This window comes from Hyperolius riggenbachi, chromosome 2 (genome assembly GCF_040937935.1).
Source record: "Hyperolius riggenbachi isolate aHypRig1 chromosome 2, aHypRig1.pri, whole genome shotgun sequence".
Classification (NCBI taxonomy): Eukaryota; Metazoa; Chordata; class Amphibia; order Anura; family Hyperoliidae; genus Hyperolius; species Hyperolius riggenbachi.
In genome coordinates, this window is record NC_090647.1 from 126,409,727 (window position 1) to 126,426,078 (window position 16,352).

General features: G+C 43.8%; 1 protein-coding gene across 2 annotated transcripts in view; it reads right to left on the reverse strand.

Moving 5' to 3' along the window:
* LOC137545771 (electroneutral sodium bicarbonate exchanger 1) overlaps nucleotides 1–16,352 on the reverse strand; it is a 252,382-nt gene that overhangs the window by 21,573 nt on the left and 214,457 nt on the right. For both annotated transcript variants that reach the window (XM_068267368.1, XM_068267369.1), the window contains 4 exons: nucleotides 15,444–15,695; nucleotides 13,507–13,575; nucleotides 8,687–8,860; nucleotides 7,486–7,623 (listed from right to left, as the gene is read on the reverse strand). In XM_068267368.1, the coding sequence (XP_068123469.1) occupies nucleotides 7,486–7,623; nucleotides 8,687–8,860; nucleotides 13,507–13,575; nucleotides 15,444–15,695 (633 nt within the window). The remainder of the gene's footprint in view (nucleotides 1–7,485; nucleotides 7,624–8,686; nucleotides 8,861–13,506; nucleotides 13,576–15,443; nucleotides 15,696–16,352) is intronic.

A 16,352-nucleotide genomic window follows, 5' to 3' on the forward strand; every position in this document is an offset into this window, starting at 1 on the left:
AACCAAAAAGATGGCTGCCCTCATGAAATCAAACATTTGCCTGTTCTTTTAAAACAGGGTGGGTAAGAAATTAAACTACCTACGGTATCTATTTTAATTAACATAACTAATGTAACTTAATGACAGTTTAGGCTTGATTCACAAAGCAGTGCTAACAGTTAGCACCCTGGTGAAAAGCCCCTTATCACGCCTAAATTTAGGCGTGATAAGTTTAGGCGTGATAAGTTTAGGCGTGATACGTTTAGGCGTGATACGTTTAGGCGTGATACGTTTAGGCGTGATACGTTTAGGAGTGATACGTTTAGGAGTGATACGTTTAGGAGTGATACGTTTAGGAGTGATACGTTTAAGGAGTGATACGTTTAGGAGTGATACGTTTAAGGAGTGATACGTTTAAGGAGTGATACGTTTAAGGAGTGATACGTTTAGGAGTGATACGTTTAGGAGTGATACGTTTAGGAGTGATACGTTTAGGAGTGATACGTTTAGGAGTGATACGTTTAGGAGTGATACGTTTAGGAGTGATACGTTTAAGCACCAACTGGGTTAGCACCGCAGTGCACAGCTGATCAAAAGTTTTGTGCTAGCAAAGTCTGGTGCACTTCGCATAGAGTTTAATGGCGCTGCTTTGCGTGCAGGACTTTGCGCGCAATCTGAACTTATCACGCCTAAACTGGCTTTTCACCAGCGTGGTGCAATGGTTATCACGCCTAAAGTCTTTTACTTGGTTAGCACCACTTTGTGAATCAAGCCCTATGATTGTTTAGGCTGAAGTCCTTCTTTAATCAGTTGCTCTCAGGTTATAACTGAAAGGACAACTGATTTTCAAAGTAAGTCCCACTGTTTTCCTATGGCACAGTTCCCACTATATGCGTTTAACTGAAATCTTTTTCACAATGCTCTGCTATGGAGAAGAAAAAAAACGTGTACCAACGGATTAAGTGGAAAGGGGCCAAATGACTAGTCATGTGTCTGATACATGCTGGACAGTTCACACCCTTAATAATGTATTAGATATTACATTGCATGGAGTTTCTGGCAAAGCAAGCAATCTCTCCTTTGGATATTATGTCTGAACATCTGCCCGCAATGTCTTTTGCAAATAGAATTTTTATATAGTTTATTTTTTAGGCAAGGAAACAGGAGCTGTAGAGTGAGAATGGAGCAAGAAAGACTGAAGAGTGGCTCTTCTTCCCGAACCCTCCTAAATGGACTGGTGTGTTTGCAATAGTAAGGTCTGGTACACACATCCAATTCTGATTTGGATACTATAAATACAATGTGTAGATGAACTATCATACTACACAGGAGTGGTAAAATGAGTCAATCTGTGCATAATATAGTTTACTAGGACATTGCTTTTATTACGTTTTCTTTAAAAAAAAGAAAACAAAAAATCAACAAAAACATTTAAAAAAGCGCTCTGCACCCATGGGACATATAATCAATACAGAACTGAGAGCGCAATACTAAATAGCAAAATAAATAATATATACAAAGACTGTTTACCTGCCTCTGTACTCTACTTGTGGGTGTGCGGTCTTGCAGAAAAGCTGTGGATTAGTTATTGGGGTACTATACAACTATAAAGTCCGGGCCCACTGGCGATCACATTTTTGGCTGCAGAGCAAAATCAGGATCGTCTGGGAATCAAGTTTAAAATTGTGGGACTGCTGTGATTCGGGAATTGCAAGCATTTCCTGATTTCTGAAAACCCCCATCAGGTAATGGCCGGTTCACACTTGTTTTAAAGACTTATCTGTGGCTCAGTTTTTGGGCCCGAACCAAAACCGGAGACACTGATACCAATGTTAAAAATAGCAGCCATCTTCACAGACTTCTGTACGGAGAGTCTGGACTGAACGGAGAGTCCGGATTTGTTGGGACTTTGCGGACCCCGGATGGGACTTCACGGACCCCGGATACACTGAGGGGTAGGCAAAAGCAATACAAAAACTGATCTCCCCCTTCACAGGCTATTTTGCACACAAAAATGGAGGGAGATCCGGATTGCTTACTGCCTGCTCCTCCCCTAGGTGTCCCCAAGTAGCCTGGAAGGGGGGCAGCGGGCACCGTGGCAGAGAGGTTGGACCCCATCCCTCATCTGGGTACCTCCTTCCGTGCTCCCGCTCCAGCTAGTTTCCTTAAAAATCAAACCAGCAGCAAGCAGCGAACTCACTCACTTCCTTGCATTCCACCACTCGCTGCGTCACTTCCTGCAATGCCGCCCTCTGTACTTCAGTGGGCGGCATTGCAGGAAGTCACGCAGTGAATGGTGGAACAAGGATGTGAGTGAGTTCCCCGTTCGCCACTGGCTTGATTTTTAAGGAAACTAGTTGGAGGGGGAGCACAGAAGGAGGAACCCAGGTGACGGAGGGGGGGGGGGGGGGGGGGTCTGACCAGCCTTCCTGCCAATGTGCCCGCTGCCCCCCGTTCCTGGCTGTTACCCCCCCCTCCAGCATGGCAGCCCTCCCACCCACAGCTATGGGACATGGACATGTTTTTAAAAATGTAAACTGACTGGATAGGTGCTGCAAAAGGGCAGCACAGATCCATTTTTGATCGGTTTACGTTCCGGTTTTAGTAAACCGGAGCCCGGATCCAGCCCCTCACTTTCAGAAAGAAACAATCATGGCATAGAAACCAACGATCGCAGATAAAGATCACGCCACAACACACAGAAAATAGTTTTGCTGTGAAATAAGGGCTCTAAGAAGACATTTGTCCATAAAAAGTTTCCTTTGTAACATGTGAAAGTCACACATACACCGATCTGCATTAGTAACACATCTCTGAGACATCTCAAGCACATCTGCTGCTAATGTTATCTAATGGTGGTAATGCTAACCATGCTGCACTAACAGGAATAGATTTGTAAAGCAGCAACAATTAGCACACAATTAGATGGATTAGTAAGCCAGAAAACAGTAATTATCTGGAGTATGTGAAAAAAGGATCACCAAAGTACACCAGTTAGGTTATAGTTGTTATTTGGTGAAGTGTGAAGACCAGAGCCTGCCCATATACCCAAGCAGGGTTAGGCTAGGTTCACAGAGAGCGGTGTGTTCCCTGTAAAAGCAGACATGCAACCCAATGGAATGGAGAATTTGTGCCTTATGTTATCCGCGGGTTGCGTCGCATACAATAAAGCATACAATGAAAAGTATGCTTCACTGTCGCTGTAAAGCGTCGTATACAATAAAGCATACAATGAAAAGTATGCTTCACTGTCGCTGTAAATGTGCTTTGGGATGCCATACGCTTTTATACCACTTCTTACTACCCGTACTGTAAATTGCAGCAGGGGATCAGTTAGTGTTAGGCATCAGAAGAGGGAGGGTTAGTGTCCAACATTCTTATTGGGTTTTTATTGCAGTCTTGGGGAAATATCTCCTCACGCCTTGAGGCCCCATTCACAGTAGAGCGTTTTGCCGGCGATTTCGGCAAACCGCTCAAGCGCTAGCGCTTTTTAAATAGCTAGTGCAATAATAACCTCTATGGGCCTGTTCTCACTTGGGGGATTAACGCAAAATCGCCCAAAAAATTAGTATCCTGCACCAATTTTAGGCGATTTCCCGGCGATCACGCTTGGTGCTATAGAAGCGCTAATTGCGATTGCAGAAAATCATCCCAAGTGTGAATGGCGTTAATCGGCAAAAAACGCTTGAGCAAAACGCTAGCAAAAGCACTAGCATTTTGTAATTGTGAATGGGGCCTGACAGCCAGCAGTTACAGGACCACTTATACAGGTCATGTAAGACATAGTAAGATGCACGAACTTCTGGAAGCCTATTGTCACCAGCTACATCACTACCTACATCCCCCAACTGGGAAGTTTCTCCTCTCTTCCTATACCAGTGTCCTGGTCACTAAGAACAGGCTGTGAAGGTAAATCTACCTGATAGGATCTGAGGAAGAGATTAAAATCTATCCCAAGCGTAAAAGGAAAAGGTTTGCCACACTCATTTTTTTTTTTTACACAATAAGGACACCACAGCTGATTATTAACATGGTTTTACTGAACGAGCAGAACAAGTTATCGGGGTGCCGCAGGGCGTGATGTTGATTTAGCAATAATGGCTGTTATCTGCCAAAGCTTCATGTGCAGGCCTGCCCAGGGTGGCCCAGATTATCTAAGCTGGAAAAACATAACTTGGATTTACAATAATCATCAACTTTGCTTGGGTGCAGTTACAGCAAAAACTTACAGCAATAAATACACTATGCAAATTACATTTATTGTAAAAATAACGGAGGAGATTTAATCACACAACCAATAATTCATTATCCTTGCAGCACGCCTCCCCTATTGTCAGGAATGACCCAGGTCAGGGTTTCAAACTTAATTTGTGTACCTTTGTACTGACATATAGATGTATTTACATTTTTTTGTTTACATTACATCATTAGACCTACCCACAGATGAAATGTAGACCTGATGAATACCCATACAATGAAAACCATGTAGTTGCAAACAAGAATTAGATTCATTTATTTATAATGCCCTTAAAGTGTACCTAGCAGATTACAACTTGCCAAGTTAAAGATATTCCAGAGAATTTATCATAAGCTCTTTCAAATTGCTTTGCTTCTACATGAATCATCCATAAAGTAACAGCGGCTTGCTTTTATGGCTTGCATGAAATAGAGGCGCAGGGAAATTTGGGTGCCCGGGAAGAGCCAATATACCACTAATTTACAGTGGTATTTCTCATTAACGTGTACCAGAGACGAGGGATAAAATACATTTTATGCATACCTGGGGCTTCCGCTAGCGCCATTCACGCTGATCCGTCCCTCGCTGCCGTCCTCCGCCGCCTGGATCTTACGCAATCTGGCCAGGTTATTTGGCCAGTCGGCGCAGGGGCAGTACGGCCCCATGTGCTCCCCCTGTCAGCATACCTATGAAATTGCCGCTTGGAGATTTGGGCGCAGGGTAAAGCCAATATATGGCTCACCCTGCTCCTGCACAAGTCCCAGCGGCGCTAATTATTATTCTCCCTCCTGGCTGCCGTGCATAGTGGGGAATGATAAATTCAGCTTCCAGCTATTGCTTGCAGCTAATTTAGTGTTTTCAAAGTAATTTGAGCTCCGTCTACTGCGCCCAAATTACTCGCTGAGCACCACTATAGCCGTAGTTCCTATTACGGCCCATGGTGGTGACGGCTGCACCCAAATCTCCTGCGTTGTTATAACAGAAGCTTGCCCTGTCGCGCTCATGCGGGTGGGAGGAAGTTACTGGGCCAGATTTCAGAGGAATGATGTAGCGGAGAAGGATGGATCAGCATGAAGGGGGCTAGAGGAAGCCCCAGCAGGGGCGTGTCTAATATCCTAAGAGATCTGGGGCACTTTTGGGCATTCAAGACGAAAAATGGGTGGGACCACACACACCTAAATGTGGGTGTGGTCATGGGAGAAGCCAAAAATACATGAACTTAACAGCGATTTAAGTAAGCCTGCCTAGAAAAATGTTGGATGAAGCCCCCCTCTCCATTAATACAATAAATAAAGAAATTCGGCATATCACATAAATAGGCAATGTCACTTAGGCATGGTTCACATTAGGCAACGCATATGGCTGTGCATTAAGGGTGCAAGTGCACCCGATCGCATGGCATCCAAGTTGCCGTGCACTGCTGATCCCACTCATTACAGTGAATGGGATCAGCAATGCTCTTTTGCAAAAATGCATGCAGCAGTGTGATAGTGCATCCACTGCTGTGCAGCGTGCATGGTCTGAATGTCAGAATTGCTGTCTATGCACTTCTGATGTTCTTGCTAATAATAATAATAATACAAACATTTGTATAGCGCTTTTCTCCTGTTACACTCAAAGCGCTCAAGAGCTGCAGCCACTGGGACATTCTGAAGAGGCCACCCTGCAGTGTTAGGCAGTCTTGCCTTGAACTCCTTATTGAATAAGTACTGACCCTAGCCAAGATTCAAACCCTGGTCTCCCATGCCAAAGGCGGTGCCCTTAACCAGTACACTATTCAGCCGCCTGGATCTTCCGCATACTATACGTGCTGATCGCATACTATACGTGCTGCCAAAATGCGCATGGCAGCGCGTAAAGGGATTGATTCACTAAACCGTGATAACTCAAATATCACACTTTATTAAAGTTACCACACGTTATCAAAGTTATCACACGTTATCATAGTTATCACACATTATCAAAGTAGATAAGCGAGCGCTACAAACCTGCAGAAGCTCAGGGCAGGATTGCCAATTAGCAGGCATAAGTTTGTAGCACTCCCTATGATAAGGGGCTTAATTCACTAAAGTGTGATAACTGTTATCATGGGCACGGTATGCGATTCGCGCAATTTTGCAGTGATTTTTGCGTGTACATTTTTGCGTTTGCGTGCCAACCTGAATTTTAGCGTGCGTTAACCTTCACGAAGGTTAACGCGCTAAAACCCCCTTTCATGCTCCCACAGGCAACACAACTCCCAGCATGCCCCCACAAAATAACCACAACTCCCTGTATGCCCCCATAAAGGCATCATAGCTCCCAGCATGGCACCACAGCACCCAACATACCCCCATAGAGGCACCACAGCACCCAGCACACCCCTGATTGATGCACCACAGCTCCAAGCATGCCCGCCACTGAGGCACCACAGCTCCAACTCTTCCTGGGGGACATCCGGGGCACCCCAGAATAGATCAATGGCACGTGCCACTGATCTTTGGGGCTAGCAACACCCCTGAGCCCCAGGTATGTATAAAAAAACTTATTTAATCCTTCGTCTCAGGTTTACTTTAAATGCTCCTTCCTGATATTTTACTATAGCAAATCCTAACCCTATTCTCACAAAGAACCCTTCCTCTAAGATGCCTAACCTTAATCACCCCCCACCGCTAACCTTTACCCCTTCCCCACACCGAACGCCTAACCTTAACCACCCCCCACCGCTAACCTTTACGCCTTCCCCACACCGCACGCCTAACCTTTACCACCAGCCACACCGGATGCTGGGGCCGCCCACCATGCAAAATATGGTTACAAATAATGGGCCTGCCCTTTTATCTGCCACACAAAGCATTCTTTATGTGAAATTTTACTTGCATGTCAGGATCTCAGGTTAACCTCTACTCTACCTGTACCACTTGTCATTTGACTGCCGGTAATGTTTTTTTCAACAGCATTAATACAGGATAAACTCCCCCCCGCCTTCAATTCCTCCAACCCATAGGTGAGGAGAGTGATGCTGCTACAACAACGCGGTTGAAAGCTTTGTAAGAAGTCTTTAATATATATATTGTAAAAATATATAATAAATGCCTAAATAAAGGGGGTAGTTATAAGGAGAAATAATCAGAAGATAGTGTGCCTATAGTAATAAAAAGCAGTATTTTACCCATCGGTGGAATACGGCTAACAGGGGGGCGGCGTGCACAAGAAAGGGGAGCCACAACATACTTGGCCTAGTGCCCACCCCTCCACAGTGTGCACAGTCTGCAGGAGACTTATCTCACCTCCAGCTCCTTCGCCTTGTTTTTAGCATCCTCCAGCTTCTTCTTTTTGCTTTCCGGCATCAAGTCATCCAGCCAGCTCAGCTCTCGGCTTGTGAAGCAGAAATCCATCACTTTGCGGACAAACACAAGTGCGAGGACCTGCAATTAATGAGACACAGCAGCAAATTGTGGCTGATGTAAGTTGTGCTAAGAGGATAGAAAACTAGTTTGTCAAAGAACAACAAGCTTCTGAGTGTATATTCCCACCACAAAGGGTGTCTAGTATTGCAGCACAACTCATTATGTTTATTTATAGAGCAGTAAAAGTTACACCTAATGCATTAAAATTCAATCACTTGATTCTAATGTTTGCTTAACCCTTTCTGACACGAATCTGTGAAGCAGTTTTATCAAAGTCATTATACAGTGGGGGAGGATGCCAATGGGGCAGCTACACACAAAATAACTGTACTGCGATCTATAATTTAGAAACCGGAACTAGAAATGTGTTTTTTCCCCATTAAAGTAGTATGAAACAGCATTTCTTATTTGCTCTAATAGATTATTTACAGCATAAAATCTACTGCCACAAAAAAATGTAGCCGAACATCATTCAAACAGTTAAACACAGCACTTGCTTCTTCAGTGGAAAGCTTGTTGCGGCATCCAAAAAGGTGATTACATTATATTTTCTTTACATACCTTTTCCTGCTACAATTAGTAAACATTAGCAGAGTAAATAAAGAGGTTAGTCCTCCGCGTCTCGGCATTCCACTGACCAGATCTCCCTTTAGTCTGGGGCACTACTAGATACCTAATACTTCGGTACACCTCTAGCTACTTTATACCAAGGATAGCTCTGGCTCCCTAATACTAACGGGCACCTGTAGCTATCGACCTATGATGGGCTAGTGAACTAAGGAAGAAGTGACAGCTGGGCTACCCAGTACACTTGGGGTGCGGTTCTAGGGTCCCAGGACATCTGGGCACTATGGGCTCCTTGATGTAAATCCGAGCCTGCCTCCGTATTTGAGGGAGATGACAGTAAGGCCCTGCCAATTCTCTCACCCACCCTCCTGCCTATTATTCTGCTTCCGTTCTGCTACAGGAGCTGAACGCGTGGTTGTAGTGAGACTTCTGTGCCAGGAAGTCCTGATACAGCAGGACCTAATGGACTTTCTGCTGCATAATTTTTAAAACTAGATACACATAAAAGTCTTACCATCATTGGGAAAACAATCGCAGCGGGAGATGCCTTTATAACCCAAAGTAAGACCAGACAGGTCAGCTGAATGATGGTGAAAAGATGGACTTTGCGCAGAGGTACATGTCGCAAGTAGATAAAGTCTGGCTGGTGTTTTGGTGGCATGGCGAAAAGAAGAAGGCGGTCGAAGAACTGCAATAAGTAAGTCAATAAGAAACGATTAATCCTAATAAAATGCAAATTGGTTACAGTTGGCTGTATGATGCATACATCTGGGGGTTATGTTATATTTATTTAGTATAATTTATATTCCTTGACTTTACAGAGAGTTTGCAATTCACTCCACACTTGCATTCAAGAAAACAGTGTAATTCAAATGTCCTATTAATGAAACACAAAGCTGACATAGAAAACAATCCCAACTGCCAGTGATTCAACTCGTGTATAAGTCGACTCCAATATTCAACCCTTTTAAGCTGGAATTCTGTATTGACTCAAGTATAAGTCCACCCAGCACAGCAAAGTTAATGGCTGCATTTGGGGCTCTAGAGGGGTTAATGACTGCATAGCGTATTGCAGCCATTAACACCTCCTGTCCCTTAAAAAGACACTTAAGCCAGAAAAAAAAAAGAATTTTACTCACCTGGGGCTTCTACCAGCCCCCTGCAGCAGTCCTGTGTCCTTGCAGCCACTCACTAATACTCTGGTCCCTTGCTGCCAGCTAGTTTCGTCTTTGCCGACAGGCCCGTCAGGACTGGCCACGCGTAGCTTTTTCTGCATTCCCGACTGTAATCAGCGCTATTGCGGGCCGCAACGCGTACAAAAATACGCGTTGCTGCATATCTATGCGTTCGTAATGCAGCAACACGTATTTTTGTACGCGTTGCGGCCCGCAATAGCGCTGATTACAGTTGGGAATGCGGAAAAAGCTACGCGTGGCCAGTCCTGACGGGCCTGTCGGCGAAAACGAAACTAGCTGGCAGCGAGGGACCAGAGTATTAGTGAGTGGCTACGAGGGCACAGGACTGCTGCAGGGGGCTGGTAGAAGCCCCAGGTGAGTAAAACTCATTTTTTTTCTGGCTTAAGGTTCACTTTAAGTGCAGCCAATACCTCCTCCAGGCCCCCAAGTGCTGAAATTATTCACTCCCTTTTATGCAGCCCTGTATTTCCCCCCTGCCCCTTTCCTTGTTAATTGTTGTGGCCAGGACTTTCAGACCTGTGTTTTCTTGGCATTTCCTTTCCTCAAAGTATCACTTACCACAGGGTAAATTGCTGTAAATGGGAATGTCCCTATTTGTACACACATTACTCAGTGTGCTCAGTGTTGCCCATGACTCGTGTATAAGTCGAGTCCTATACTTTTATGAAGTGAATCAGACCTAAATTTCTAGACTTATACTCGAGTATATACAGATGGGACGTATTTACACCAGTTCAATTGTATCTGCCAACAAGGGTCAAATTGCTGGGAGTTGAATTGTGTTCCCTGTAAAAGTAGGAACTGAACTGTAAAGTCGCGCTGCACATTATCCGTGTTTTTCCTTACAGGTTCTCTATTGCATGTGTAAAGTCTTATGAGTGGAGAATAATGCATTGCATGTAATGTATTGCCTTCTGCACTACTCATTGTGCAGTAAGACTATATGCACGTTATTCTGCTTAACGCAGTTCAGTGCATAGACCCCCTAAGTTCCAACATCCTTAACCTCCTTAGCGGTAACCCCGTGCTGGACACGGGGTAAGCCGCCGGAGGGTGCCGCTCAGGCCCTGCTGGGCCGATTTTCATAATTTTTTTTTTGCTGGACGCAGCTAGCACTTTGCCAGCTGCGCCAGCACCCCGATCGCCGCTGCCGCGCGCCCGATCGCCGCTATCCGGTGCGGCGCACGGCCCCCCCCCTCAGACCCCTGTGCTGCCTGGCCAATCAGTTCCAGGCAGCGCCAAGGGGTTGATCGGGTCTCCCAATGACGTCGGTGACGTCATCCCGCCCCATCGCCATGGCGACGGGGGAAGCCCTCCAGGAAATCCCGTTCTTTGAACGGGATTTCCTGATCGCCTATCGCCGGAGGCGATCGGCGGGGCTGGGGGGATGCCGCTGAGCAGCGGCTATCATGTAGCGAGCCCTGGGCTCGCTACATGATTTAAAAAAAAATAAAAAAAACTGCTGCGCTGCCCCCTGGCGGTATTTTTCATACCGCCAAGGGGGTTAATACACCTCTTAACTTATTTTACCATGTATACTAGCGCATAAGTCATTCCATGTATAGGCCGACACTGCTACTTTTGCTTACAAAAAAAAAACCAGAACAAAAAAAATAAATAAAAAACACTTAAAATGTATCACCCATGGTTAAGCTACCCCCCCCCCCCCCTCCATGTCTCTCCTAGCTTTCCACCAGGTGTGTGATGCAGAATGCACATTGGAGTCCATGTCTACTGATACCTCTCCTCCTTACTGGCAGTCACCTGTACTCACCGCTAGAGGTCCAGGCTTCATGGCCTGCAACCTCTTCTCGTTTCATGCAGTCTTCTCCCCGTCTCCCTCGCAGTTCTGTACTCTGACTGCCAGGAATGAGGAGAAGTAACCATAGATACAGGCACGCTTCCAATGTGGGCACTGTACATGGGGTCCCGAACACCTGACTTGAGGATAAGTCAACCCCCCCACTTTTGATCCACTTTGTTGTTCTCAAAAAGTTGGCTTATCTGAGTGTTTATAGTAGGATGCATTAAATTAAATAAGGAGTGTGTCGCTAGTCGCCACACCAAGCTAAATGTTCCTGAATAACAAAACTTTACCTCTCCATCTGAGAAAAATCACAATGTCCCTTCAAATGATAAGGAAGCATGTATTATAATTATTGCAAATTACCCCACAACGTGTAGTTTTGCATGTGAAGCAGCTTTGTGTACGATTTCTCTATTGGGATTAATGAGAAGCTGTACACTAAACACACTAAAGGTGCGTACACACATGCGACTATAGTCTTTTGAAACAATCGTTCCCCGATCATTTCAAACGACGATCGTTTAAAAGAAAGGAGCCACCGACCATTAAGTCTAACGATGGACGAGCTAGATCGTTAAAAATGAACGATCTATCTTGGTGGATTTTTTCCAACAACGATCGTTTGCAAAAGTAGTACATCGTTGGAAACGGTCGTTCGTACTAAGCTTGACATGCGCATTTCACTATTTCTCCATGGAACTTTTCATTTTTATGCGCAAGCGCAATAGATGCTTTACGTGATGTAACGTTCGTTTTAACGATCAGATCGTTACACACCTTTTACCACTAACTTTACTTAGGTCGTTCTTTCGTCAATTAAAAGTTCGTTCATCGTTCACAACGAAGGATCGTTGTCGCATGTGTGTACGTAGCTTAAGACTGCAAAGAAACTCTTCAGCAGTCAAAGGAAGCAGGAAGGACATAAGTAACTTAAAGTGGACCCAAAATAGAAATACAATATAAAAAGATTTCAGAAATACAATTTATTTTCTAAATTATAATAATAAATAGCAGCCTCTTTTCAGCTGCATGATGACAAATATAACATATTTTACATTTATTGGAGGAACTCCTCCCTTCCTTTCATATTGCCGGGACAGAATCCGGCAAACTGGTGGAGTAGATGGTGTCCAGCAAAGGAGGAATTGCTAATGGCTTCCACCTGTATATTCCTAGTTATGAAAAGTGAAGGGTGAAAAGCATGCACTGAAATGCTCATAGGCTTGAAGGAGTGTTTATTTATCTTTGTATGTGTCAGAGTGGTGCAACTAAATATTTTGAATGAAAAAAATGTTTGGTTTGGGTCCGCTTTAAAGTACACCTGAAGCGATACGTATATGGTGGCTGCCATATTTATTTCCTTTTAAACAATTCAAGTTTTATGGCAGTGCTGCTGATCTCTTTGGCTACAGTAGTATCTGAATCACACACCTGAAACAAGCATGCAATTATTCCAGTCAGACTTCAGTAGGAGCACCTGATCTGCATGTTTTTTCAGGGTCTGGGGCAAAAGTATTAAAGCAGCCAAATAGACCAGCAGGACTGCCAGGCAACTGGTATTGCTTAAAAGGAAATACATATGGCAGCCTCCATTTATCTCTCACTTGAGTTGTCCTCTGTGTATATATCACAAGATTCATTATTATTAGATAAAACATCCTATACTATAATCTTCCTGTGTCGCTGCGTCCAGCTGTCCCTGTTATTTGCCTACTGCGCATTTGCGCAGTACGGACAGCTGGACGGGACCAGGGAGCAAGGTGGGCGGGTGCGGGCACATGCGTGGCGGTCGCATGCGCATTGGCGGCGGCAGGAAAAAGACCTATAGCCCGGTTTTAAACAGGCTGGGGTCTACTAGTAAATATATGATTGCTTAGCGCTTACCTTTAACCAAAGCGTGTAAATAGTGACATATCAGTTCAACTAGATGGGCTATGGTTTTGAAGTTCACCACTCTAAAACATCTAAAGACATCTGTTTTGAATGCAAGATATGTATTTTGCCTTTAGGCTCTGCATACCTATGCTGGTAGTCATTCAGCTGCAGCCAGTCTTGGCAAGCGCTGCCACCTCTCCCCTGCTGTCTAAAACCATGTTATGGCCAGTCACTCCAAGGTTCACACTATGCTTAATTGGTAATTAGTTACAGGACAGTATTCATGGTCTGAACCCAGAACGTCTCTCTCTGAGATAGGAGAAAACCTCTGCCACTAACTCTGTAGGGCAGGTGTACACACTCCATGCCCTTTATGCTCTGCACTTGTATCTCTGTACCTCTAATAGTACAGCCACTGGATTATTACTGGTTGCAGGTCATACACAATGTTCTTACCTGAATTCCCCTCAGTGAAGACACACCCATATAGAGAAACACTCCATACAATACTGGCATTGGAATAAACTGTAAGATAAAACAACAATCATTCTTAAAAAATACAACTCCTTTGACAGCAAATATTTCATAAATGCACATTTAGGCCTCTTTCACACCAAAGACATTGCGGTTTAGGTAACGTTAAGGTCGCATAACGTGCCTCTAACGCAACGCATGGTGGTGTTGAAGTTGGACGTGAGATTGAGCCGCGTTATGCGGCTCTTGGTGCGCCGTTTATGTTCTATCCTGGGAAGTCCGGATCTTTTCAATGATTCGGATGATTCAAATCGGATCATTGAAAAGGTCCGGATCTTTGAACCAACTCTTTGAATCATTTTACTAGGGAAGCAGTAGGCAGGGGTGCAGCAGAGTGAGAGGTGCAGGAGAATGAGGGCACATTGAGGGTGCTAATGGGGAAGTGAGAGATGCAGCAGGAAGATTGTGCTTGTGCACAGAAGCTGCAGTTCCTGTTTCTTCCAGACCTCCACTGTGAACAGAATTGTTCATTGTGATGATCCGGATGATTAGACGCACAAAAAAAGATCCGGATCAAAGATCCGAATCGTTCATGATCTGGACAACACTACAGTGCAGTGGATATTAATTAGCCATGTGGCTAGGAACAATAGCGGACTCTCCCCTTACTGAGCATGTGCAAACAGTCTAACGTGACTAAAACCATGTATAACGCACAGCATGCTGCACTTACATTGAACGTGCAGCGTTACACTGTACGCAACGTGGGCACTGTGAACAGCCCATTAATTTTTCATTACTGTGAGTTGGGTTGCGTTACAGACTTCACTAACGTGCGCCTGTAACGTCCCACTGTGAAAGCAGCCTTAAAAAAAAAGCAACACTAATAATGTACAAAACAAGCTATTTTTGAGACAGACATTTACCGGTACTTCTAACATTCTAACTAGAGTTAAAAATGAATCACAGTTGTCAGCTCTCAATTACAACATGTTCAAAGCCATGCTTTATGGGGGGCTGTGAAGAGCTATGCAAGGATTGGATACTATTCAATGATTGGCTATTATCCCTGGAGGATGAAAACACTAGCCATGTCAAACAATTGAGTTGTGAGAATAGTTTTGCTCATTTCCATTGGCGGTGGACATATTTGTTATTACTATTGTGTATTTATATAGCACATCTTCTACAGCACTTTACATTGTGTATATAGGCATGTCACTTAACTGTCGCTCACAGTAGCTCACAATCTACCCATTAACAGTACAATGTTTAGTGAAAGATCGTATTTTTGATCAGATTTTTTTAGATTGTATTGCATAAAAACAGAGAAGCTGGAGGATCCAATCAATCCTGAACAATTGTATTATTGATAGTTTCCTTAATGGTTGATTGGTGTAGTGGTTTTTCTTACCATACATATGATCTAGTATTGATTTGATTACACAATGGTTTATTTAGTCTTGTAGATCGATTAAATACAATCTTTTCTTTTGATCTGGATGATTGTATTGAAAATATGATTGTTCACTAAAAATGTCACCATTAATTAATGAGCACCAATTAATCTATCTGTAGGTTCTTAGGCCATTAGAGGCAGCCTAACCCTATCTGGTGTCTCCTCTAGCATGGAAAACTGGGGATCAGTGTGTGCATGATTTCTCACTATTATTGACAGGGTGCAGCTTCGCACTGCTCTGAGCGTTATTATTATTGATCCCTTTTATCCATCACTTCACATGCTAGGTCTTACCTGGTTGCACAATTCACACTGCATTCCCTTCTGGCAAAATATGAACAGTGCGACTCAAACTCTTCATAAATTCCATCCCATAGCACAACACACCATAGTAAAGCAAAGTACCCTCTTAACAACTGAAAACAAACAGTTCTGTTGCTTGGAGGATAGAGTTTCTCACCTTTAGCACTGTAGTCATGAAGACTGAACATCCCATAAGTACAAAGATCATCAACCCAGTCACTCTTTGCTCCCTGATGCCGAGGAACTTGGGCTGCTCTCCAGGTGCTGAACACTCTGACTCCAGTTTAAGACTATTTACATGAGTAATGGACAGGACTGTAGCAGCAACAAACCATGGAAGTCCCATGATAGAACAAATACCCAGCATCAGCCCTACCATCAGCAGGTCCAGATGGTAGCCACATCCTTTCTGTCAAAAGAAGCAACGTTAAGTCCAAGGACTTGCTTAATAAATATAGCTTTAATTTAAAACATAAGACCTCTCATTGAATTCTATAAAAATGTAAGTTGGCAAAGTTCTCGACTGGTTCCAACAGTTAGCCTACACCTTTCAGCTTTCTTCATAGCTTCAGGCCCCGTCCACACTCAGGAACACAAAATCCCAAACACAACTGCCTAGCTATTGGGATTTTGCATTGTGCTATCCTGTGATTTTTCAGTGATCGCGTTAAGCGATTCTCATTCCAGTGAATGTGAATCGTAACGTTATCACCGGGAAATGCTTTTCTATATCATTAATGTTTTATTTATCATGCATACTACACATTCAATTAATTATGTCAGAAGTTTCTTTTCCCTTCAGATTATTTTTAAAGACTATCCACGTAAAGCTGAGCCTTATTCTAGCGCACTATTAAAAATAAGGAAACAATTTAGGCTAAATGAAAATATCTTTCAAATGGGAGAATTATAGATACTCATAGCAGTATCCATCCTGGTAACTCCCTCAGAGTCTGTCTCTTACAATGCTTATACTGCAATTTCTATTTCCATAAATGACCACCCTTTCCATTACAGTGACTGGTGGTTGCCAGAAATAAGGGATACAGCCACCTTCTCCAAACTG